Source organism: Mycteria americana, chromosome 2 (assembly GCF_035582795.1).
Source record: "Mycteria americana isolate JAX WOST 10 ecotype Jacksonville Zoo and Gardens chromosome 2, USCA_MyAme_1.0, whole genome shotgun sequence".
NCBI lineage: Eukaryota > Metazoa > Chordata > Aves > Ciconiiformes > Ciconiidae > Mycteria > Mycteria americana.
In genome coordinates, this window is record NC_134366.1 from 132,132,174 (window position 1) to 132,159,845 (window position 27,672).

The 27,672-nt window shown below is 35.4% G+C and overlaps 1 protein-coding gene and 1 non-coding gene across 2 annotated transcripts in view; both read left to right on the plus strand.

The window, feature by feature from the left end:
- Positions 1-27,672, plus strand: part of RP1 (RP1 axonemal microtubule associated) — a 183,254-nt gene that overhangs the window by 122,344 nt on the left and 33,238 nt on the right. The window contains exons 36-44 of the mRNA XM_075495462.1: positions 3,225-3,376; positions 6,196-6,274; positions 7,869-8,000; positions 8,494-8,675; positions 9,714-9,800; positions 13,516-13,648; positions 15,012-15,151; positions 20,337-20,589; positions 25,475-25,716. Coding sequence (XP_075351577.1) covers positions 3,225-3,376; positions 6,196-6,274; positions 7,869-8,000; positions 8,494-8,675; positions 9,714-9,800; positions 13,516-13,648; positions 15,012-15,151; positions 20,337-20,589; positions 25,475-25,716 — 1,400 coding nt within the window. The remainder of the gene's footprint in view (positions 1-3,224; positions 3,377-6,195; positions 6,275-7,868; positions 8,001-8,493; positions 8,676-9,713; positions 9,801-13,515; positions 13,649-15,011; positions 15,152-20,336; positions 20,590-25,474; positions 25,717-27,672) is intronic.
- LOC142406860 (U6 spliceosomal RNA) lies at positions 8,222-8,327 on the plus strand. The gene has a single exon (XR_012774738.1). It is a non-coding gene; the product is annotated as a U6 spliceosomal RNA (small nuclear RNA).

The following is a 27,672-nucleotide window of genomic DNA, read 5'->3' on the forward strand; positions in this document are numbered from 1 at the left end:
ACTGCTTGTGTGATTAAAGCTAAGCTCGTGATTAAGTATATTAATGATTCTGGACAAAACCAGTAAAGCGAATTGTGAGCACTGTGATTTCTAATCCATCCTACATGAGTGATCAGATCTGTGGACCAAACTCTTCTGATCTTATTCACACAAGTAGCCTTTTGATCAATGATCAGTGAATCTGCTTATACAACCAAGGTATACAGGCAAGGCACCAGTCTAGATGAATGACATAGAGTCTTACCTTCATATCCTAACTCCTCAAGAAGCAGAAATGCCATTGGCTAAATGCCAAAGAGTCACCTGGGCAGCTCATCTACTTTCAACTATCTGGATCTCCAGCAAGAGCAAGTCTGTGTCGCTACACTGACTTTAATGCAGCTACGTTGTCTTTCACCTGGCAGTGCATATTTAAATGCCTTGAAGAAAGGGATGAGATACATTAGGGTCCCAGTCTAGGAAAACTCTTGGTTTACTTCTCATCATCAAACATGAGCAATGCTGTCAATTACAAGTACTTTCACAGCTCTTGGTTTAAATGATTTAAAAACAACAACAAAAAAAAAAACCCAGGGGAATCCCTGAAGTAAAGTAAATAGTGCTGCAGTGAAATAAAGTTACTTTTCAGAAAAACGGTTTTCTCAGATGTCATCCTCATGTAGTAAAAGATGAAGAGAAACAAAGACATTTCAGAAGTTTATTGCAATGAGCACACCTTTATTAGTGGCCTGACACAGTCCTTATTATTTAATGAATCCTTTTAGATATTAATTTTTCAATCAGTATGCAAACCCACCCTTTAGGACCCTTGTTCCAGTGATGTGACCTTTTTATTTTAGACATATAAGACATAAGGTATCACAGTATTTGAATTTAGGCCTTTTATTATAACACTCAATATGAATAGCACCAACTTGTGAAAAGAGCTGTAAGAAAAGCTTAAAAATAAATATCCTCAGAACACATTTTTTTTCCTCCCTGTTTTCCTATCACCTACGCATGAAAACAAATGACAGCCTTAGCTTCTGGGTTCTAACAATCATTCTCAAACCTACCAGAAATTTCTCATAATTATATGTCTTTAAAGGATGTACAGTTTGGCTAAATTGGGCCATTTCTTTCTTGGAATAAATCTGATTCAAGAAGCAAACTGTACTGAAAATATCAGATGTTTCCAAGATCTATACTCAGATACTTGTGTATCCTGTGATGTATTTTAGACTGAAATATTTATTTCAGACTTGACTAATGTGTATTTCAGTGCTCTCTGGCTTGTATCGTTAATTGTGAGACTGAAAGTGCTTCTTATTTGCTCCTTGATTTCATGTCTGTCTAAAGCACCGTTTCCCTTCTTTGCACACATGTTTTCTGGAAAAGCAGACATTGTACAGCCAGCCAGGTCCTAGGTAGGAACAAGCGGCATAGTGAGGCTGGAAGACTTTCTCCAGCATGTAGCTGTCACATAGTCTAGATGTTTTCTATATCTGCTTTACTGCGCCAGTGATGAAGGCTGTGGGAGTTGGGGCTGAATAGTTTGGAGTAGTCAAAGATAGCTCAGTACTTGTAAAATGTTGGATTTTAAGGGTGCTCAGTCCTTAAAAAAAAAAAAAAATCATTCTTGAAGCTTATGACAAAAAAGTTCAAGAGATAATATATGCATTCTTGAATACATTCTTGGTACGTGTGCATTGCTTATTACTCACATCCCGAATGTGACTTTGCATTTTACAGTGGGTAAAAATTATTTCCTCCTTCTGAAAAATATTAGAAAGGTGTGTTTTACAAACCTGTGTTGCTGCAAGGTAACAGCTTTTATTCTTAGGCTGAAGTAATGATGCTTGTGGTTGGAAGCAGAGGAACATTCAGACCATCTAAGTTTAGACTCCTAACTTTTAGTGTCTAGCCCTAGAATATATGGGAACTCATCATAGGTGTTTTCTACAGCACTTGCCTTTCCCTGCTGACTACATAAAGATCATATTCCTAATATAGCCACCAAAGTTAGATTCCCGAAGTGACAGCACCAGCATTATACAAATGAGCACAGATTTATTATTGTAATCTGAGTAAGAGCAGACTTACAATGCCAGGAGGAAAAAAGAACAAACCCCCAAAAACCCTTCTTATTTTTCTTGGGCTCCTTGTTAAAATGATGCAATTAATCATGAATATTGAGATCATGACCTGCTTCTGTTTAAGTGTTTCCTTGTTTCCATGATAAACTTAGGGGGTAAAAAAGGTCATTTAAAAAATGAATATAGGAGTTTTCCATGAAATTTCTTCAGAATTAATGCAATGTGGTCTCATCCACATCACTCCCCTGTATATTGCATCATAAAGAGGCAAGGAAGCAGAAGCTCCACATAGTGGCCACAGGTGTCTCTTCTAATCGCCATACTATGACCACAGCTGAGAAAATCAGGAATGCTTTCCCTTAAACTCAAATTTCACTTAGCTGATCTGTATTTGTGGGTTATTATACAGCACATGGGAGGTTCTTTGGAGACTGATACAAAATATGAAGAGGTTTTTCTATTTATGTATTAAAGCTGATGAAAGAATTTTTAATTCATTATTTCTGTTTCACATTAACTTGTTTTAACTTCAAGAACATTGTAATAGAATTATGGTCTGACTAGTGAAAAAGCTTGACAGTCCTGATGTGTTCATTCATTGGGAGAAAATTACATGAGTTTAAAGCTTAAAACAATCAGGTCCCAGCTTTCTTCTAAGCCACTTTATAAGTGTAAGCTCCCAGTTCATTTCAAGGAGTAACTGATAAACGTGGAGGGAAGGAAGGAACAAAGAAATATGAGTAAATAGCCTTAGAGAGCAGAATTTAGACTTTCCAAAGAGCATGTAAACATGAGGTATTTCTTAGAAAGGGATTCCCTACCTTAGGGGAAGGGAGCATACACAAGAGATCCTGTGCCACAAGCAGCAGCCAGTAGTGCTGATTTTCTGGGAGCGGTGTCAGAGCAGAACAAATCTGTATTCTGTGGATTGTCAAACGGGGAGTTACGCAGCTGGAATGTGTTTTTCTTATGTACGTCACCAGGACTGAAGAGACCTGTGCTCTCTGTTCTGTGGCACAGTATGGGATCCAGATGAAATTTGCAATGGTTTCTACCAGGGATTGGTACATAATGCAGATGTTGGGCAAGAAGACAAGGAGCATTTTCTCCTGCTGACTTTTTGTTTTTGTATGTGTATTTTTTCTGAAGTTGTGGAATATGAAATCCATTTGCACACGGGAGACTTGAAGAAAGCAGATGCCACTGGTGAGGCCTATCTTTGTATACAAGGAGAAAAGAGTGACTCAGGGAAACGATGGCTTAACTCGAGAAACAGCCTGATCACTTTTGCTAGAGGGCAGGTAAAACAACGAGGAAAAATGTAACTGAATCTGTGAATGTCTTTTTGTTAAAACTTATGTTTACATAAAACCTTTCATGGACGAGTATCAAAAATACTAATATTTTATATTACATAGAGACATAATTTTCTCTTGTAACTAGGAGGGGATTGTCTCCATAGGTAACGTTGCTTTTAAGCATCATCAGCATTGTGCAACAGTGAAATGGTTAAATTGATGAAGTAATTTTGAGTTGGACTAAGTATACTCTAAAAGTTCTATTTTAATATTCCAGACTTTTAAGGCCAGGGAGGTATCAGAGCTTTGTTAAAATAAGCCTGATTGATAGAACTGGTCACATTTCTGTAGGATATCTTGCCTTTGTACCTACTTTAGACCATGACCTTTTCTTGTTAACTTTTCTGAACACTAAAGTCAGTGTTCCAAGCAGTTTTATTTTTTCATGTTTCCAATTCTTCCACCTACTTATTGCTTTTAAACATGGTAAAAATATTCTTGCTTTTTGAGGCTTAAAGGCCTTTTCCTAGAAGAGTAATTCCTGGAGCAGTTATTGGCATAAGAACAAAGAACTAAAACAAATTTCAGATCAAAAGGAAATATCTGTTTCAGATCAAACGGAAATGTCTAGCAGATACTTTACTAGACCCTACTGTTTGCTCTGAGTTTAGGTTTGGAAGATTTTTTTATTTTTGTTTTGAGGGAATCATAAAATCATTGCAAAGTACATAGGAATCTTCTTTTGGGGAGGGCAGGAGGGAGTATTTCATTGTTGTCAGCCAACCCAGATTATTTGTTTTCTGATGTAGAAATCTAGAGAAATCTGCTTGCAGTATGCTTCATTTATTCTTTGAATGTGCCTCTGTTTATTTTATCTGCTTCTCTTTTCACTTCTAAAGATTGTAGAATACGCAATGGTTTTTGTATGAAAACCAAACTAAATCTTTGTTAGTCATTATGTCCTCTGCATTCCTGTATTTTCTTAGAAGAAAGAAAAGTGGAAGAAAATATGTGTGCCCAATGTTGTGTTCGTTAAGAACTGATCAAACTGCTAGCCTAGACTCCACAAAATAAATCTGAAAATAATAATGACAGGATAGTAGGGCTCATCTGGCTTTAAGGAGTAATGTAGGAAATTTATATTAATCTTTTTGGTGATATAGATAATAGTGATATATAATATATCTTAAAGATAATACCTTAGAGAAATCTGAACAGCAAGACTGCTTGCCACAATGGATAAGGTATCAATACAGACTGAAAGAGGGACTGATTCCTGTTTCTTTCAAAAAACTGAACTGTCCTGAGCTTTTTTTTTCATTTTTATTTTGTAAGAATGTATGTTAAATTTTCTTTAAACATAAAACTTGTAGAGAAAAATATGTGAACAATACAATTTACTTCTGTGAATACTCACTCCAGTGAGTATATAACTCATCTGCAAATTCACAAGGATTTTTTCTGTATAATCCAGATTCTGTGTCAGTTTTTGAATGGGCCTGTTCAGGACGCTAAATCCTTCGTCTGAAACTCTAAAGGGCTTTTCTATATCCTGAGCTATAGCACCCTAATCTTCTTCTTATAGAAAAGATTTCGAGTAACAGCTGTTTGGGTATTCATTCTCTCACAGTTTTTCTTTACTCCAACTTGCCCTCAAATGCCTAATTCTCTGTTCTTAGTCTTTGCTCTTTTTTTCTACATGACTCTTGTGATCAATATGGTTCTCACAGGTAGCATGAATTTTTGTATGTCATTGTACTTGGCAGCAACTATGGGAACAATACAACATTTTAATTGTTTGTTTTCAAACCCCCAAATTGGTCCCCAACTTTTGTCTGCAAATTGCATTTTCAACCCAACCTTTCCAAGACAACTGCTTATGTCTACAACAGGATAGGTCATGAAGTCACAAGAAATAAAACAGTCTTACTTGTGGAGACTATATTCCGCAGCTGGTTTCCCAAAAGAGTACACAAATCCATTCATGAATAGTATGTTTCCAAACCTCATTTCTTCAGGCCCAGTTCAAAAAAGCCAGCAAGTACACACTTTAAGCAATGTGTGTCCCCAGTGTCAGTATGGATACTTATGTGAGCTTTCCCATTGATTATGAAGGAAGATGACTGCGCAAAGACAAACATGTATATGCAAGAAGGTGAATATACTGTGAAGATTTACAGTAGAGAAAAAAGGGAAGATTCCACGAGGTCTATTCATCATGCAAGTCTGGTTTATGTGGAAAATTTGACCTCTTATAGAGATGGCTTCAATGAAAAATCCTTATCCCAATAGCACAGTGGTTGAAATGTCCCCAGATACTATTCACTTAATTCCCATTTACCTGCCTAATTACCACTAAATTAACTGTGTATTTTACTGAAAATGAAATTGCTCCAGATTTTCAGAATTATTAGACAACTATTGTTCATCAGTTTCACTGGGACTTAGGCTCTGGATCAAAGTAACTTTCAATACAAGTAGTAATTGATCTGATTTGGTTATTTCAGTCCATAAAGGTACTAGAAATGAGCACTTTATTGCGAGTGTGTGTATCTGATGTTTCCAAAAATTACTTCCTATTAAATACAGCAGTATTTTGAAATTAATAATTCATAATATTAACTGGATCAGAAAATATCAGTTATAGCACGTAATGTTTAATTATGAACTCAAAGACAATGGAATGGCATAAATGAGATAAATTTGCTTCCATTGAGATACAAAACAATGACCAGACACGCAAGGCTAAACTGATACATATTCAAAAGCAGATACGTATTAAGTTTAACTGAAATATCATTTTGATTACTTTCATATTACAGGTGGATGTCTTCAAAATCAAAGCAGTATACCTTGGCAAATTGAACCAAGTTATTGTTGGATTTAAGAGTCTAAAAAAAGGTCAGCTATTTTTTCAGTTAATGTATGGTAATAATAATGTAGATTATCAGATCTAGGAGATCCTAGAGCTTCAGAAATGTCTTCAATTTAAGATTAAAAATCACAAGTGTTTTTTTAAAAGTTCTAGAAAATTTGAAATTGCTCTCCATTTTCTGCTGTTCATTATGTCTGTTGGAGTATATACATCAAGTATCCAGCTTGGTTTTCCTAAACTGTGCAAAGGATTCCTAGGAAATGTGACAATGTAAAATGGTATAATTATACGTGAAACATTTCTCCATAAAAGTTACTATGTATTTATGAGTACAGTCAACAAAGCTTTTGTTTTACAGGAAGCAATATGACATCATGCTTTTGCAATTTTTGACTTTTTTTTCTTCCTGTCCGTTTTTAGATGACGGACATTTTCATTTTAACAGAGAATTTTTTTTCAGGACTAAATGCTTCTAGGTAAAGATAAGAACAGAAAATCAGTTCATCAGATTGGGAAGTGGAACACAGAAGAAAGGCTGTTCTGGCCTCAGCTTTTCTTCTACTAACCCATGAGAAATATATTCTTTTTTAAGGGATTCTGCATATATGAGGTTGAGTGACAGATAAAAAGGCTGCACTTCCTGCAGCATTTTTTCTTGTCCTCCTTCCGACTCCACAGCAGCTGTTGGAGTTAAAGAAAATTGCTTAGTTCTTAAAAATAAATAGCAACAGCAAGGTGCATCGTGAATTGATATTTTCTTCAATAATTTGGCTACAATTTTGGCCCATTGTTTTTTAGAGGCAACAGAACAGAGATTCTACAGATATCCTACTTCTGCAGATAATGTTGATAACGGAGATAAGATTGTTCCAGAGCGTGATAAGCTGAGCCTCTTGTGCTTTTATCTTTGTCAAAAAAACAAGACTGTAAGATGACTCTGTAGGTTAAACTCAGACTCAGAAAAACTGATTTGGAGACTATTTCCCATATATTTCCTAGATGGTAACATTAAAATGCATGATCAAACTTTCATTGACTTCTCCAAGACTTGGAGTATAACCAAGTCTACCAAGACTCAGAGGTCTGAGTCTTCAAACGGTTTATTTCCAGACAATCAACACAATGGTCTCAAGCAAGAGAAAACCTTCAGCTGAAGTTTGTGCCTTATTAGATAGCATAGAACGTCACCAGAAAGAAAGTTGTGTTGAGTGGATTTTCTGATGGCTAATGTGGTAGAAATCCTGATCCTTTTTCCTTTAGGACATTGATAATATAATTTCCTATGGGGGACTTGTGTCTAGAGATCTCATACAGAAGCTTTTCCATCCTTTGGGACACTAATACACCATTAAATCAAATCTATCCCTATGTTTAATTTCACAAGATCTGTAAAAACTTAAAGACATTTTCACTTTGTCGAATATTTTGGAGTGTAGGGGAACAGACAGAAACATATATTCACACAGCCAATATATTTTCAGAAGTCTTATTTCCTTAAGAAGTCCAGTAAAAGAAAACATTTTATTGGTTTTCTAAAGATAGAAACTTATGGTTGCATATGCAGAAAATTTTGTTGCTTAAAAAGTATAAATTAATAATGTTCTGTTTATTTTCAATCAGAGGAGTGGTTCTTGGAAAAAATTGTTATAAAAGAAGTCCTCTACCCTTTTTCTGCACATGAGTTTGTTCACAATGACTGGATCAATAAATGCTCCAAGAAAGATTTTGTAGAAGTGGCAATTCCGCTCAAAGGTAATACCAGCAGAAATGTCCTTCATTTGCATGAATCATTACTGCATGGCAGTGCAGAACAGAGCCAGTACAAGGCTACTTTACAATGTAGGCAGAACTGAACATTGGAACCCCAATGGTGAGGGACAGGGGCCTGGACCAAGGTGAATCGTGCCTTCTGTAAACAAGGAGGAAGAAATTATGCCTGGGATCGAGAAGATGAAAATGGCAGTATTGAAAGAGTCTCCTCTGGCAGCATGTATCCTGTCCTTGGAACAATACAGAGAAGATAGGCATGGCCCCTGCACGAGTGTGACATGGATTCATGAAGCAGCTGGCCTGGTTTTCTACACCTCCACAGGGCTAAAATGAGTAATGAGGGTTTGGCGGCTTTGTTGCCTGACTTGCCTGTGCTAGATCCAGCACTACCAGGCAATGTAATCTTGTATCTTTTGGCTTATACTGCCTTATAACTTAGACACGGGCTCTGAATATACGTTTGTTTTCATTGCAGAAACATCTGTGACATCTCTTCTCACAAAAAATTTTGATACTAAAAGCAGAGGACGATGGCAAACATGGGTGCACTGTACCCAAGTACCAGAAGATGTTAGTGATATTCAAGTCATCGTATTTGGAAGAAAAGGGAAATCCCCTGCACAGAAAGTTCAGAATCTGAATGATAATCCATTTTTGGTCAGTTTCTTTTTTATTTCACACGAATCTTACCAAATAATTTCAGTAAAGTAAGAGTTGTAGCCAACATATGTGAAGTTGTGTGGAATGATTTTTTATTTGTCAGAGTTAATGTTTATACCCCCATGTCTTAAATAAACAGCGCTTGGAGAAATTCTCACATGTGGGCTAATACATATAACTTATGAAAGCTCTCTTGAGCAAATGCCAACTTTGACATGAAAAGCCTCATTAAATTTGAATTAAGACTAGTAGGACTTAACAGTAAGGCAATAAATAATGAAGTTATTCCATACTTCCTTTACGTTCTACTTCTCAAACCTCAACTAATCTGTTTTCAGTACTTAGAAGCTGTGTCTCTCGACAGTGAGCTTGGGCCTGGGCAAGTATCAGTTCTGTAGTTTGCACATGAAGTTAATGGCAGCTTCTGGACAGGTGTGTGAACCTGGGTCACCCCTTTCAAAGATTTTTATTCTTAAACATGGAAAAAAGAGTAATTACGCCTCTTTTGCAAAAAGACAATATAAACATCACTTGCTTAACTGCTGCAAGATGAAAAGCTACAAGCAGCAGTGTATGATATGACTTATGGAAACCAGCCATCCTTTCTTTTGAGCGCTAGAATAACTGAGAACAGAACCAATAGCCAGGGCTAAAAATCATCTTGGGTTCAAAATTTCAGTTCAAGTTTGAAAATAAAGATGTGATGGAGAGGAGGTGAATAGGAAAGGGAAGAGAAAAGAATAGCAATATGAATTCAGCTTGGAAATATAGAATCACTCATGCATTTCCTTGCTTTTCATTTGTTGGCTGAGGCTCTGCAGCCAATTTGCCCAGTTAAAAATAAATATAAATTATGATGCAGATATGAGTCCAAATTAACTTGCAATCTTAATGGGACTTCCTCACCCTAACATTATTGTCCTTCATTAGTATTTTTGCTTATTTTATTTATCTTTTTACCTGGGCTTAAAGTATGTCATCCAAATTGTTACATACAACGTATAGTTAATTTTTTTGTCTTTATTTTTCTAACAGTTGACTGTTGGTGATATTGGAGATGTAACTAAAGTTTCCTTTGTGTTATCTGGTCCATGCTTGGGAAGAGGAATTAAACTTCACAAGGTATTCCAAATACACTACATATAAACTTGTAATATTCTTCATAATACCAGTAAATATCTTTTGTTGAGAGACGGATTGTTAGCTTTGCTTTGTACCGCACTAGCAAGGCCACGCCTCTTCTGGCTCAGTTACCTGGTATCTACACATGATTGCCTACAGCTTCCAGATCTCTTTGTGGGCAGATCTAACTTGTTTGTGCCTGCTGAAGTGCATATAGCTATACCTATTCACTGATATGCAGAACCATTCTGCATAGCTCATCATGACATGGAAGGCAGTGTTTTCTGCTGATGTTAGGAAATGTTAATCCCTGCATGGAAATACCTACAGTCTCCTGACACAGAGCAACCTACTTGTGGAAACCGAATAAGCTGATACTTTAGTATTTATTCATTACAACACAGTCATCAGTGGGCCTTAAATATCTGATTGCAGTTTAATATGTACTTAAGGTCTCACATAAAAAGGTATGGAGAAATGATTTAATGCTGTCAATCTTATGATTCAACCAGATTTTAAATGTATCCCTTTCCCCAGGGTGAGGAGGAAGATTGAATAGAAAGGTGTTGGGCCTGATAATACTTGGGCTTTGCTGAAATACTTAAACTTGAAGGTTAATGCAAAGAAAAATTGCATCAATGAGTTCTGCCTGTAGGCAAGGGCTCAAAAAGCATTGTGGACACAGCATTGAATTATTCTGAAGCTAGTAAAAGAATGTTTTTCTGAACTGGGCCACGCAGTACCTTAACCCTACTATGGATTTAAAAGATCAAAGGATGATTCCCTAAATGAATAAACAGTCCAGAAACTGTTCTGATGGGAAATGCTAGAGACAGCTTCATTCCAGGCTAAAATTTTAATGGGTTTATGGTACTCAAAGGAACATTAAGTCTGAGTTTATGAGCTCCTCTGAGGATAGACAAGGAGTTTATCTTGTTCATATTTTCTCCTCAAATTTGTTCTTTGTCAGCTAATTTTGTAGTCTCAGTTTAGGCTACAAGAATGGAAAGAATAGGTATGCAAAGCTAATTTCGCATTTTAAATATGCATCTCCAGGCCATTGATAAAGCATTCCAAAAATATGTTGACATTACCCTCACTATATCCATCGTGTGATTATGTAATATAAGATTTCAGCCTCCAGAACTGGTGGCTCAAAATATGGCAGGAAATTCATAAATGTAATAGTTTGCTTTCTGCTTTCTTTTCAAAGACAACCCTCTGCAAATGGCTAAGTGATTTTTGTTCATACTTTTAAATACTTCAAAAGTTATTTAATAATTGGTTTATTAGCAGCTATAAATTGTTACAATCTACAATAAGTCAAAAGGTTGCTATAGACCTATGTAGTCTCTTCTGGTGCACTTACAACCCACAACATAAGCCACAATAACATATACTGCTTGTGCCAGTAATATGCTTATAACATCTGTTACTCACTTATTAGTCTGTTCATAAATTATTTATACATGGAAGCATAATCTAAAATGTAACAAGTTGGGTTTGCTTTAATAGGACTCTTACAGTGCAGCAAAAAATAGAGATGCTGTATAGAAATAGAAAAACTACAGGAGGCAGCCAGTATGTGTAAGTTCACTATGCATCAGTGGTCAAACCCAGCCCCAAGTGAAAAGAATTCCCTTCCTTGCTTTCTCCTTAAATGAAAGAAGTAATAGCCAAAGTTTCAGAAATTTCACAAAAACACAGATCACAGATGAAACTGCAAAGGCTAAAAAGGAGAGAAAATCCCTACATTCCTTTTGATACTCTTTTCTCTATTCTGGTGTTTACAGCAGCTTCAGAGTACCAGACTTTTTCCTGTTATCTCCTACGGTTTTCTGCACACTTCTGTAGAAAATGATACAACCTTAGCTAAAATTTATGTCATTTCTGTAACTTTTGAAGATTTATGTACTCTAGAATGCGTAGCTTTTTCTTGCTCAAAAATAAAGGTTCTGGCCCTTTCCAAAATAAAATACAAAATCACTTTTACTTTTGTATAGAATAGAAAAACACTATATGATTTGGAGAAAAAGTTCACACTTAGATGTAATCTTACAACTAAAGAATTTGTCAGGTACATTTTATTTTAAGGCCAAAGACTGCATAAATTTACACATCTCATTTTTATGAGTCCAGTTTCTGCAGATCATCTGCCTGCATATGCAGGTAACCCTTAGTCCAGTTTTAATACGGATAGGAGTTTGTGATACTTATTGATATTTAGATAGGGATGTTTATATTGATAGAAGTTAGGGAGGATATTTTTGTATGAGAATAAGTTAGACATTTAGTGTGAGAAAATTCACTTATTGCAAGTACAAAAAATGGGTAAACAACTGGCTGCAATTTTAGTGGAATTTAATAGTATCTAAAGAAAATGCTGTTTATTCAATTAATTAATGGTTTAATTCTGGAAATAGTCATGGGCAATTGTTTACTTTCATCTGGAAGCTTTGTGCCTGATCTTGTGAAGCACTGGGCACAAAGCATAAGCAGGAATGGAAAATGTTCAGTAATTACATTTCTAGGAATTCAAGGGCAAGATAGTCTGACAAAATTTTTAAAAGTGGAACTGTCAAATTCCTAATAATTTCACTTATATAATTCAATTATATAAATGTCTATGCATTTCAAAGCTTGCACTTGAAGTCTATGTAAGGAAATCTGTACCCAGGATTTCCAAACAGTGGCATGTTTATCCTGTACAATGAGCCACAAACTTTTGTTGCTGCTCCTTCTGTTGGTACTGGTAATAAGTCACCTCAGTAATTTTGGGAATCCCTGCCTAAGGATTTCAATTACTTAATGTCTTGATGAAATTAAGTTTTTGTTTCATTTTGTTTTGGTTTTTTAATGTCTTGGATGTAATATTTCTCTACAAAGAGTTTCTAAAGGCTGAAGAAACCATTTCTGCAAACCTGTAGTCATTAGCTATGCATCAAGTTCAACTATGCACATAATAGTTACCAGAAATGTTTCTGCATATGCTTGATATTTTGTCATTCTGTATTTTATAACCTGACCTAGGATGAAGTTCACGATCTGAGTTGCCCTCCCGTGAACCTGATCTCCGCATTGACTGTCTCAGTAGCTGGGATAGGTCGGCTCCCAAGGCTGTGCTTCCTCAGTTGGTTTGGAGGTTCACAAATTTGGAACCTAATTTGTTCAGTCTCCACTGAGTATTTAAAGTCAGGTGAAATGAAGCTGGACCTAAGCTCACGCCTTCTATTGGAATTCATTCTTCAAATAACTTATTTCCACAGGGACCCCCAAAGGCCACTGGACACCTAATTTCTGACAACTTTGAAAATCCTAGCTGAGATATAGCAAGTCACATGTAAACAAATAAAAAGCAAAACAAATGTTTTTGCAAAATGGGCATATGCTATTAAGATTGATGTAACTGTATTCATTCATTTGACATTCTGAAATTGCAAGTATATACAGGTCAATTTAATCCGTATCCTTCATTGGTTCCCTACAAATGGGTCCTACGCCTGTGTCGATATGCAATGAAGAATACACCTATAAACATCAGGCTGCAGAATCAGCGGCTTGCAGCAACTACTATAGCTCTTTTTTTGCAGAATCAGGTAGCTTTTATAAAGTGTGTGCAGCCGTTAACAATAGGAAGAAATGTCAGTTTCTATTGGGATGGAAATAAGAAATGAAATAATTCAGATAAATGAATTTATTCTGATTCTGCCTGCAGCTTCGGCTAAAAGACCTGGACACTAAACAAGAGTTGGGCTTTCACACTGAAGCCCGATGTCTGTTTGGAGAAGATGGATCTGAGACTGTGACAGAGCTAGCAGTGGTCAGGCCAGACAAGCCACCACTCAGGGGTATGCTGGTGAACTAAAAAATAAATACCCAAACAAATGCACACACACACGCACACGCACACAAAATTGTGAACTGCCTAATGGGATGAACACAATGGGCAAGATTGCAAAGCTTTTTATGTGTATTAAAAAAACACTCAAAATTATTTTTAAAGATTCATTCAATATATGTGTAAACTCTGTGGGGTCTTTAATAATGTGTATTGTTCAAGCATTTTTTCTGTTTTAAAACAACTGATGTGTTGTTTTCACGAGGCTAAGTACCAACTGAAAGTCTGAAAAATACGCAAAGCCCAATTAGTATATTTCTGTTAAAATTTTCAAAAACCGACTCATTTACACTCAGTGAGGGACTAAATCACAGATTTTAAAAAGGCATGTGCAAAGTCATAACGGCATGAAAACAAAAAGAAAAAACAATCTTTTCTGAAGTTTTCTTCAAGCCCCATTTCTGCCCCAGAAGCTCTGTTTCATTTCATCATTATATTTAAAATATAACATCTTCCTTTGTTCTGACTACATTTTATAAAATATTTAGAAAAGAATTCTCATTCATTATATTCTATGAACAGAATCTTAGTTAAAATATTTAAAACTTTTTGCATTTAATATCTAACTGAAGGCTAGACTGCAAATGGAAATATACCTTAACAGTCTGTTATAACATTTAATTCTTCACAGAGCTTACAGAACCCATTAAAAAAATCCTCTGTCATGCTGCCTCAAGGAATATGTACTATAACTCATCAGACAGAAGTCATGGCAAGCCATCCTTTGTGGTGAAGAATAATAATAACAATGCATATCTGTATAAATAGCTGAGCCATTTCTCCTGAACATATTAATGGATATTGGCCATAACTATCAAAATGCCAGACTAAAACAGAATTCAGATGATCCAGAACAAAAAGTGGATTTCATCTGTTATATCTGTGTTCTTTCTTTGGTAAAATGTTGTTAAGGTTGATAAATCTTAACTCAGTTTAAGACCTTTAACTCCTACAAGAATTCAAGGCTTTTTACAAAGCCTGATAAAATCAGGGTGATGATTCTTTCAGTTGATTTCAGTGACCACTGGATAAGACTCCAGAATGACGACATTTGCTTTTTCTGTAATGTAAGCATGGATTGTTGCATTGATTCATAACAGACATTTAATCTCTAGTGCTGTACTGTGCTGTTGTGAAGTAGTTAGCAGTCTATATGAAACTCAGACAGAACATTAATGTCAATTATTATAACTTCATTCCTTGGTCTTGAAATTAATATTTTACCTAAAATAAATTGGTTTATGATGTTTGGCAATTACATTGCTAAATAGTCTGATTTGGTAATGTCTTGTGTCACTGATTTTTCATGACAGGAGTTCTTTACTCGATCAGTGTTTACACGGGAACATTGCCTGCATCAGGGACTGATGCAGATGTATTTATCACAGTATTTGGAGAACAAGGAGATTCCTGCAAAAGGAGACTAAGACACTCAAATTTTGAAAGAGGACAGGTTAGTACTGAGTTATTTTCCTTACATGTTTGCTTAATGCGTTCTATTTTATTACTTTCTTCCAATACCATATTTCTTTTCAATTATCAAATACAAGCATTGGTGTTACACCGTGGAAAAGCTCTGTTGCTTACTCAGTATAGACATTTTACCTGAACTGGGATTACGGTTTAAGAATAGTTCAAGTACCAATAAATTTAAAACCCACAAACCATCAGTAACTGTTCTTAGAAACTGGAATTGAACCCAAAGATATATAAAATTCTGTGGCTTAGTTTTCAGTTATTTGTGAAGCCGATATAGAAATATCAAGGCTATTTCCTGTGACTGCTCCTTTAAAATCTAGGTTTTTTTAAAGATCTCTCCAGATATAGTTGAAAGAGAGGTTTTAAATGTGTTAGCTACTACATGTTAATTAATCAATTTATATATAGAATTGCAAACAGGTAAAGCTGCTTGTAAACATACTGTGACTGCTCAAGATAAATCCTAGGAGAGATTTTCTGGTTAACCTTTGCTGATTACCATATTAACGATTATATCTACACAACATGTTCACACATACTCTGAACTCGGCCCGGATATGACTAGATAGGATTTAAAGAGACTTTTCAATTGATCACTGTATTATAAAGCAGGATACTCTATACTTATTTCATACCATTTCTTAAGACCTCTCATGGCTGAGATGCCATAACTTTCCTAGGCAACCTGTTCCACTGCTTTGCTAGCCTTGCCCTTAGACAATTCTTCCTTCATTTGCTTTATAATGTTAAAATATTTTCTCAAGCATAAAACCATAGAAACCAGCCATGTCATCCTTGTGTTGCATAGTCATTGATAATTTTTCTTCTATGAATTTGTGTAAATTCTTTTTAAACATGTGATGAGTATCCTCAGTCTCCTGTGGCAGTATGGACTGTACTCAATCTGCAACCTGTGTAAAACTTCCACATACTAGTTTCACGTGATTTCCCTTCTTTTACCGGAAGATACAGTGAATATTTTTTTCTCTGTCACCCTCTCTTTGTTGTTCTTGATTTTATAGACCCTATCCTCTGCACGCTTTTTTGTCACTGGATTGTTCATTGTTCCTTGTGTAGAAGAACGTCTCTTTAATCGTGCTACTTACACTTTCCTATATCTTTTCTGACTCTTTGGTAATACATTTGCAACCTCTTTAAAAATTTGCCATCACCTCCTCTGCTTCTCTTTTTTCCTCTTTGTCAGAGTTCTGTTGGCTCAGCTCTAGGCACAATCTTCAGACAACTGTTGCTCTAAATGGACTGTGATATAGTGTACAGAGCACTCACAGGCAGGATGCCTACATTCATTTCTAAGCTCAGCCACTGGTTTACCTGGTGATCTGAATGTGTCCTTTTACCTTCCTTGGGTCCCTCATTTCCCACTGTAAAATGAAGATAACCGATAGTTTAGGCAAGAATGAAAAGAGGTAAGCATGTATATTTCAATGAAGTTTACTTCCCTTTTTATTTATTACTGAGGAAAATTAAATACATCTTTTAAAAATATGCTTAACTCTCCTTTTCATAGCAATAACCTAGTTCTAGATTGATAATAGTATTTAGTGTCTTGGTATCTAGTGAAATTACTATGCATTGGGAGATATTTAATAATTTGGCCATAGTCTTCCCACCCAAAGTATTTAGGCATGTTTTTCTTTCCTTTTCTTATAGTCTCTTGCAACTTTTTTTTTTTTTTTTTAAGATGTCATTGTTTGCAGAATCCTGCTGCCTTAGTCCAAAATGTGCTGTTAAAATATAGGAAAAGGTTTGTGATGTTGATTGCCTGGATAATATTATTAAAAATACAGGTTAATTCTGGGCATTATTGAAGGCAAATACTTATAGGCAATTAGAAGAGTTAATAAAAGACATAAAGGTACATAGTTTGTGACATAACCTGGAGAAGAGGTTTAAAAAGAAATAATTTACATGGCACTTTCAAGCTGGACATTAATACAGAGTCAGTGACACAGCTCTTAGTGTTAAAGAAATTGGAGCCACTATATTAAGCAATAGAGAAGAGTGCTGAGTGTCTTCCCAAGCAGATCCTTTGTTTTAGGTGAACTATTTTTGTACTGTGGACCATGGAAGTTTTCTTCAGCTTAGATATTTTGTGTATTCATGTTCTTCGTTGTGCAATAGGTTCTTGGGAAAGGGTTGAGCAGTGAGATGGCAAAAGTTCTGATGATACTAAGTTATTTAAGGTAATAAATATGAAAGTTTGTGGCAGAGATTGCAGAAGGACCTCACACAGAGTGACTCAGTAATAAAATGGCAGATTAAATTCATTGTAGCTAAATGAAATACAGTGGCTGTGGGTGGGAAACCCCCTTCAATTTGCATGCAAAATGATGGGCTCTGAAATAGCTTTTACCCATAGGAAAGTGACCCTGGCATTAGGATAGCTCTGTAATGATGTCAGCCCAGCGCTCAGTAGAGGCAAAACCAAAGGAGAAGAGAACAGATTAAATGTTTAGGAATTATTAGAAAAAGGAAAAAACCCAGCCACCCCAAAGTAGAAAATACAGTCATGCCTCCAGGTAAGTTCTCTAGTGTGGATGCATAATAGATGCTGTGTTTTGTTCTGATTCAATTGTCTTAAGAAGTGCAAGAATCATGTCAAGTGATAAGAAATATCTTCCATACAAGGAACAACTAAGCAAACAAGTACTGTTTGGCCTGGAAAAGGCATGATGAGAGGAAGGGAGAGGGAGATAAGAAATATAAAATGGCATAGGGAAAATGAGTAGTCCTACTTTCTCATGAAATACAAGGGCTCAAGAGCATTAGATGAAAACTGCAGGTGGCAGATTCAAAACAAAAGGAGGTGGCTTTTTACACAGTGCATAATTAATCCATTTTACTTTCTTGCACAAGATGTTGCAGACGGTAAAATGCACGTTGGTGCAAAAAGCCATTGCGCATTGTCATGGAAGACAACTTAACACTGAGGGCTGTTAAGTGTAAAAATACAATCTCTGGCTCAGGAAATCTCTGAGCCACAAATTGCTAAAGCCTGAGAGACTTTATATTCAGGAAGCATCTCTATATATTTGCCCTGTTTTTCAACTCTTCCCTAGAAATCCGTTACTGGTAGCTGTTGGCAACAGGATTCTGGACTAGATGGAACTGCGGTCTGACATACTACTACGAGTCTTACGTTCTTTTTACATAGAAGTAACTTAATAAAAAAGTTGGAATGAGGTTTTAGTGAGAGTATCTAAGAATAAAGGGTGAAAGGAAAGGATGTAAAGGGCAAGCTGTCTTGAGAGACAAGATTACGTCAGCAATATCCCTGGCAAATATGGAATGGACAGGCAAAGAAAACAACGTTAAGGAAACTTGAGATATGAAAAAAAGGATCTCTCTTGACTGATAAAGGACTGGAATATAAGGAAAAGGTAGGAAGATAGAAAATTGCAGCAAAGTGTAAGAAAAGAGAGTAAAGTTGATCTAATTACTGCAGAAAGTAAGGCCAGTTTATATTTATTTAAGTGATTGTTTGTCTAACTTTTTCACCAGTTTAATGGGTTAAATAAATGAGGATTGTAATTTTGCCTAGCTAACACTTTATCTAAAGCAAGACAATTTAAATAAAATCCTTTTGGCTTTCATTAATTACACTTTCAGTAGTGTGTTTAATGCAGTTCCGAATGTCTTTATACTGAGGGGAAAAAAAAAGAAATGTAGTGACATCAACCAAAAGTACACTCCTGCTAATGCTGAGGGAGTAGGCAATTTAATGTATTATTATGAGAACTCATTGATAACAATGGATGATTATGACCACTGTTGTCTAATGACTGTTAATTATTATCACAAAGAATGAGACTAATGATAGGCCCCTTTTTCAGACAGAGTTAGCTGTGAAGCAACATGAATATTAGCAATACAGGCTATTTCCTCTAAGTCAGAGGTCATGTAGACTGACAAGAAAATTATATTTGGCTCAGAAATACAAAGAATAAAATTAAAAAGCAATGAGTGCTTCCAAAAAGTTATTTACAAGATGTTCCTCACAGCTAGATCTTATTTTGGGTTACATATGCATTACATGAAGGGATATAACTTGCCATGGTAACTGTTTGGGGAGATTGTGGATATAACAAGGTAAGAATGCTGGAAGTCCTAAGGCTGTGATAGGAATAATAACTCTGATGTTTTCTTTTTCTGAGCACACTGTAGAGAATAGTCCGACACAGACAGGAGAATGGACCGGATGACATAATTCTTTCTAAAAATCATCTCTTCCTTTGTTGCTTTCTGGTCCTCATGCTTTTTCCTGCCTGGTGGCAAATTGGTTGGCAACAAATAAAAATTATAGCGTCTGTTTCTACTATCCATCTGGGGTTTTTTTAATGTCACCCACACACATGCCCATGTATCTACCCACCCACTCATATTATCTCTTGCACGGAACACATTCATTCTCTCACTCACATAATTTATTCATCCCAACATGCACTAGTGCAGTTGCCATTTAGCTTTTGTTTACTGGTAGCCGTAGCAATATTTAAACAGATGTCTATTTACATCCAAAGAGCACATCAATTCTTGCCTGTATGCGTGCACAGCCTTAGTTATAGTTTCTAATGTCAGTATCTTCCTTTGTTTGCATAGTCATCAACAGTGTCAGTATTTCTCTTCAGAGTTGAATAATACGACATTTCCCATTTGAAAAATAGGATGTCTTGGAATATAAAAGACTTTGAAATGTTTTAAAATAAAATGCCTTATCTAAACCAAAGTTCAATTCACTAGGCCTATCCTGATATTTGAAGCACTTACTTTGTTTCAGTTATGAGGGATTGGTCAAACTTCAATTTTCATGAGACTTCTGTAAGTAAATTAATGATCAGAGGTTTCTTTCTACCCAAAATAGTGGAATGTTTTTCATAATAAAGCCTGGGATGCAGTGATCATGAACGTACATTGGAACATTGGTACAGGAAAAACGTACATATTCAAGGATCCACATATTTTCTGAACAGGGTCTCCAAACATGAATGTCAGCCTATAATATCTTTCTTTACTATCAGAAAGGAAAAGATACTTCAGCATTGAAAGGAATCTGTCTTTCAAACATAATCTTCTTAATGACGGAGGATAAAATAGATGGTTTGATCAGTTTGCTATTCATTTTGCCTTTACCTTCTCAGGTTTGTAACTCTGAAATCAGAGCAGTTGACCTTGGACAGTTAAGCAAAGTGCTTGTGGAACACCATAATGTGGGTTATGGAGCTGGATGGTACCTGGACCAAATTGTCATCCATGAATCAGGCAAGACTGATGGCCAATATGCATTTCTTTGCCAGCAATGGTTAGACAGTGGAGTTGGTGATGCACAGATGGAACGAATGTTGAAACTTCTTGGAAAAGTCAGGAACGGGATGTTGACAGGAAAGATTTATGGTAAGGTCCAAAATCATCAAAGCTCCTTCCAGCTTTTGTTTTAATTGTAATTCATATTATTTTGGGGGTTATTTTTAAGACAAAACCCAAAATATAGAAATAATATAGCTTAAATGTGAGTTGCATCTCTCACACAAATTGTCTCTCCAAACAGTTTCTAGAGCTGGTAAATACAATTATAATATTCAGGGAAGAAAGACTAGAGCAGAAGGGAGATATTAAGTGATGGAGGCAATGAAGGAACTATGTTTTTAGTTGAGGCTAGAAAAAAGCTGAAGCAGAAAGAGGTAGGTTGTTCCATATGGCAGTCAATGCAGAGCAGAAGGCTCCTGCAACAGTAATGAAATCACAAGAAGAGATACAAAAACTCTTTTAGCAGAATGAGATTTTCCCGTATGTTCATATATTTGCAAAAAGCATTTGCTTTTATTTGCAGTTTTCTTTTTTACTTATATCAATGGCACAAGTTCTTGCAAACAGTTAGTTGACCTGAACCCCACATCCTATTCAAATTGTTTAATGAAAAAAAGATGAAAATTCAGAAACAACTTAGACACTGAAAACATGGTAAGTCTTTTATGCTTTGCCAGAGTACTGGATTTCTTAGCTCTCTCGCATGTCTTTTTTGAAGAGGTGTAAAATGTTGGTTCGGGTCCATTTATGAAATCTGAATCAGAACTGGTAGACCAAACCATATAAAGTTTAACTAATCTGAAGGTGTGAATTTACATTCTATATCAGCAGTTTTGTAAACTGATCTTTATTAATTTCTATGCTCATGGATATTTCATTTTATGCTCAGAGAGTTTTATATTATACATAGTTGCAGACACAGTTAGTAGTGTGTATCCTCATATTTAGCTACTTGTAGTTAGTCCACTACCAAATATCTTATATCATCTAAAGAAATAGAAAAATAATGTTGCTGAGACAACAGAAGGACAGAATACCATGGAAATATAAGGATAGGATGAACAGCTAGAGTAGTGACAATTTCAGAATAAGAAATAGCTGTATTGCACTACTACAAGTATTCCAGGCCTCTCAAAAAATAGATTCCATAGGTGCCCTACATAATTCACAGAGCGAGGCAGGTGTCTCCTGAGGGTAATCCAGAGCAGAAACCTAAGGTTGGTCAGAGTCTGTCACATGTTTCTTCACTGATAATATGAAAAGTGAGATAAATCTTGTATCCTTGTTTATGCACCTTAATTAGTGTCTGAATGTAGCTATGTAAAAACATTTTCCTTCCTCTGTTTCCCACACACACATAGTCCTCAAAAATCTGGGTGCAGACTTGCTAATATTTCCCAGTCTATGATTATTAATATTCAGCTCTGTATCTATTGAAAATCAGTTCTGGTCTGGGTGTATAATAACTTTAGAAAGAATATGACAAGTAAGCAGAGAGCCTATAAGGAATGGAGAAATAAAAGACTGATCAGCAAAGAGCGCTATACCTTAGAGGTCAGAAAGTATATGGATACAATGGGACTTACTAAATGTCAAGCTGAGTCAGATTTTATAAAAGAATTAAAACAAATAGTAAAGGTTCTTCAACCATTTACTTATAAAAAGAAGCTGGAAAGATGTGTAACTATGCAGGAACAATGGAGTGCAGACTGAAGGTGATGTAGGTAAAATCCCTAAACAAATAGAATACTTTGTCTCTGTTTTCATTAAGGAACCATAATGTTGGCAATGGAAGCAAAACCAAAATTAGTAATGGGAATGAGGTTATTGGAAATCACCAAATCTGAAATGCAAATAGAACTTCGACTTTCATGTAGTCAAACAGTGACAACCAAAGGAGTTGTTAGCCCAGAATATTGAAGGAATTGGGAAATGAAGTGGCAGATCTAGTAGCAAGGATTTCAAACAATTTTATGAAGACAAAAGGTATGACTTGAAAATAGCAAAGGTAATGCCTCCATCTAAAAAATGGAAAGCATAATGTAGGTGACTATAGACCTAGTAATCGATCACATGCAAACCTTTATAACGCACTTTGAAGAAAAGAATAGTTAAGATAATAGAGGCAAATAGGAAATGAGAAGGAATGCATAATTTTTTTACTAGACTTTACTAGAGGTAGATTGTAAAACAAAGTTGATACTCTTTAGTAATATTTTCCAGTAAGAAAAATGTAATGACATCTAACCTGTCTAAGTTTCTGTACTGAATTTTATTTGCTTTATGGGAAATTATTAGGTAATAATAAGAAAGTGGAAAGTAGTAATAAAATGAAGAATTGTAAAGAGCTGGAGAAGAGAGAATGAATATGCTGATGAAATCTGTTGGTGCTACAAAGCTGAGAGTCCTATCAGGACATGAAGAGGTTGTGTGATAAACTTTGAGAACTGGAGGAAAGCAATGGAACTAAATTCTGTAGCACAAAGCTTGAATACAATTAGGCGTAAACCCAACTAAATATTTGAGCTCTTAATTCTGGTACAGGTTCCTAATTTCCATTGATTTTTTTTTGAAATTAGGAACTAAATAGTAGCTAAGAGTCTAAAAACTGTATTGGATTCCCATGTCTTGTAACGATTTCTGCTACAAGAGTTCATCAGCAGGATACGACTAGGAGAAATACCTGGGTTTGCTATATGATCGATCACAGGATAATTTTTTAGACAGTAATGTGACGTGGCTGCAAGTAAAGTAGTTGTGACTCCACAATGTATGTAGGCATTATCAGTGAAGACAGAAAAGAATTAATGCCGCTAGAGAGAAACAGTGATTTCACCAGGAATGCTGTGTGCAATTGTGGTCACCTCTGTCCAGAAGGACGGGTTCAAGCTGGAAAAGCTGTAAAGAAGACATGATGACTGGGAATATGGCAAGTCTTTGTTGTGAAAGGTTACTGAAAAAACTTGACATATTCAGACTAGCAAATTAAATGCTCAAAATGGACACAGTTGTGATCTATCAACTTAATGGTGGCTTACACATCAAGGAGGGAAAAGAGTTATTTAAGGTAACAGACAAAATTGTCGTAAAAATAAATGGGTTTCAGCAGTCCATTAATGCCATTCTGTGAAAATTAAAAGATTTCTGAGAAAGAAAGAATGAATTTTTAGCATAACTCTCTTTTAGACTTAACTAAAGAGAAGGAAAGAAGCTTAATGTAGCTGCTTTTAAATTGGATCTTGACAGATTTATCAGAGATTATACAATATAGTTAACATGTAATAGCAGCGTATGGTACTGTATGATGCAACCGAGATAGTCCTTCCATTCAGTCTTCTTAGGCAGTTATACATTGATAGTTTAAAGGCTTAATATTTCAGTACTAAAGGGTTAAAAAAATCTTGGATTATGTCACAGGGGATATGGTAAATTTTCATTTGACTTCTGTTTTTTCATGGATATCATTGGTTTCATTTATATTTAATGTTCAATGTTCATAGACATGAAAATGGTAGCTGTTTATGATTATCCATAAAGTCATAACACCTGAAGTTATTTTAGATTATTTTAAAGATGGTGAGTACTAACTTTTTACCTTCACCACATCCTGAATTTATGGCACAGATCCTCAACTAATCTAAAGTAATAAAGCTTTATTTGCATTAGTTTATAGTAGGAGATAAAGATTTGCCTGTTGTGGTTAGGAAGCTGGACTTTACAGGACTATGGACATAAACTCAGAAAGTCACTGTTTCCATTACTCAAAGTAAAATACTCTGTTTTACAAAATAGCTATCTGAAAGTATTAAATCCATAATTTGCCTCACTTTGCATAAACAGAGCTAAGTTGTCTTAATAAAAAAATGGTCATGCTCAATTCTGCACTAGCCCAGGTGACTAAAGCCTCTCTGTAGGAGTAATGATTTTTTTAAAATGGAAAACATGGTTTTGATAGCCCTGAATTTTCCATATATTCTATTAACATGAATTAAAATGTTAAAGCTAGCTAAATCAGTGGGATTTTTTTGATGGGTACAAGTTTCTGATCCTGAAAACTGGAGGCTTAACTAAATATCCATTCAGTATAGAGTTACAGAAGTTACTCAGAAGCCTAGCTGGTATCAGTCTGCAGTCCTTATGAGCCTTCAGGTGACTGCCAATTCATCTAGAATATTTGAGACTAAGTGCTTCAAACCAGACCTTTAGTTTGAACACGAGCTACTATTCTTTTACAGTATAATTTGCATTTTTTTTAAAGTAAAACTGCTGGTTTTGAGTGTTTTCTGTGTCCCTAAAGTAGGCAAATCTATGTGCTGTTATATAGGACTATTTTTAATCTCTCAGCAAACATCGCTTCTTCACAGAAGAAATGGATAAAGTTTGGTACTTTGCTGGCATGATAATTGTGGTGATCTGTGATAAAAATATCACATTTCAAGCTCTGAACCAGTTTATCTCATCAGCATCTTGTTATAGAATATATGTAGCAAATTTTAACATTCTAGTATAAGTAGCTCCTCAAAATGTTAAAATGAAAAAATACCCTCCCCTGACCAAAGACAAACCTGATAACCAGTACTATCTAGGTGAAAATATGCTGGTTTTGAGTGGTGATTAGTAAGAAAAAAAAATTAAAATCATCAGAGGAAACATTTATGGGGGGAAAAAATCAACAGATTGGCATGGCTCTTCATAACTCTGTAATATGGAACTGGCAGTCTTATCTGCATAGTGCTACTGGACTGGCCCATCCCTAAAGGGTCAGCTGTCACGGTGGAAGGGCTGGTGTCCAAATCTGCTTCTCACTAAATCAATGATAATGAGTGAACCTGTTACGTGCCAATATTTTAGCTCAGTGCAAAGGTGGGAATGGGTTGCTAGTCACTCACTAACTCATCCTGTTACAAATTGCTGTATTATTTTGGATATTCACCAAAGCCATTAATTTTTTTCTACTGTTTTGTTTCAACAGGGACTTGGGATGTCCTTGTCACAACTAGTGATATTTCTTCCAGTTCCGTGAATCCTAAAATGTCTCTAACTGTATGTGATGAAAAAGGTACCTGTACTTCAGTCATATTCCCCAAAGGATCCCTTAAAAAAAAGCAGATTTATGAGACTTCAATTGAACTAAATAAGAAATTCAATACTATATTCAAAGTTCGCCTAGAAATTGAAGAAGCTGGAGAAGGAGAGACTTGGCATTGCCATGAGGTAAAAAATAAAAACTAAAGCAATTACTTATTGTGCTTTATTGTAAAATTCTCCTTTTTTTCGTATTCTATGGTTATTGCTTCCAGTTTCCAGTTCTGTTTGAAATTGCATAATTTTTAATTTATAAAAGTAAGTGCATCTGGTAACAACACTTGTAGAGTGATAACTTCAGAGACTGCTCAAAACAGTTACTAAGATAGCTACGGATAACAAAAATCTTGTAAACTTAGGTGGATTTCTGGAGCGCGTATATATAGATATACCATCATCTATAGCATATCCAGTGGTGTCTTTCAGAACTGTACCCACTGGCATACATTGCAGTATTTACATAACTCCAAATTGGCTGTTACATGTTGTAGACCCAGTGATCCAAGGCAAGTAATTAAGCCAGACACTAGAAATGCCTTTTGATGAAAATATCTGCCTTTTAAGTTGGCATGTGAAAAAAAAGAAGTGAATAGCAAAAGTGACAATCTTTCTTCTCTTGTCCAAGATGCTGAAGCTAAAATCTGACATCGCACTGAAATTGCTGTGGCACTTCACTATACAAAAAATATCTTTATCCTCTTATGCTGGCAAAATAAAAAGAAGTCTAAGGGAAAGAATCATCTTATTTCAAATTGCAGACACACTTTTGTCCATTAACGTTTGTATTTTGTTCTCATTAAAAACTGCAGAAAAAATAATTTTCCTGTCCAATACATGATATTAATGAGCTGAACCCCCTGACATTTAAATGGTAGGCAGGTTGTTAATTTCATCTTCATAGCCAGATGAAATAGTCATCTAACAAATCTATTGACAAAATGAAGTCTCCTTCTTGGATATTGTAGGAGACAGTGGATCACAGTAAAAATTTCAGAACAGAAACTTGGCAGTTGAAAACAGTGACATCTATTAGCCTGTTTTACTTCATTAGCTCAGAACTATGACTCAAAGCTAAGTTAGAAAAAAATCAACATAATTTATATAAGTAAGGAAAAGATGCACGTTTACATTAGGTAGTATTAGAAAGAGAAAGAAAATATAGATGCCCCTGCTTTGGGGTATATGTAAACTATTGGGGTTTTAGGAAGACAGTTCCTCTGTTATTCCATGGATTCCATAGCAGGACTAACTGAATCCTTGTATGAAATAACTAGGTTGGTATAAGAGGTTGTGGATAATATCTGTTATTAAAGACAGGTTAGCAGTCTATTTACACTGCTGGTTAGAACAAGAATGGTTATTTCTATGCTATTTTATTTTGATTTTACAAGATTGCACCTCACAGAGAGTCTGAGATTTTCCCCTTCTATCACAAGTAAATGCAGGTGCAGTTGATTGAATTCCATATTTAGATTCAGAATTCACTTTTATAACCATAACTGCAAAATAATTCTCTTGATGTTTTTGAGGAAATTGAAATAATTATAAAATAAGGTCCAGAACAAAATTAATTAAGATATGCTTTATTTCTAAAGCCTGTAATAGCTAACATCTTTATTCTTGCTTCTTTCACTTCTTGAAGAAATAAAGCACTGTAAAAGAAATCTGATTTTCAAGAAACAGTTCAGGAATGTAGATGTTAGTATGAATGGGAAATTGTATTAACATTATACTTTACACTGCATTTTAAAAAATCTTTTCGATCTGCCTATCTTAATGAAAAATAATAGGAGTCTTTTGAAGACAAAATAATGCTGCCATCTCCTAGTGACAATTGCTAACCAAAGATGGTTGAGCTTACTGGGTTAAGGGTTTGGTCATTTTAGTGAGTTAGGTCATGAAGAAATGTATGAGTGAATTCTCTGTGCCCTTTTCAAAGCAGGGTTACTTCCTGCAACTTATTTTCAAATATGTTGTCTGGTCTAGCTTTAAATATTTTAGAAAATGGTACTTTATCTCTTAGTGTAGCTGGTAGTACCATAGTGTAAGACATGTCATTATTAAAATGTTTTCGTATAGTAAGAC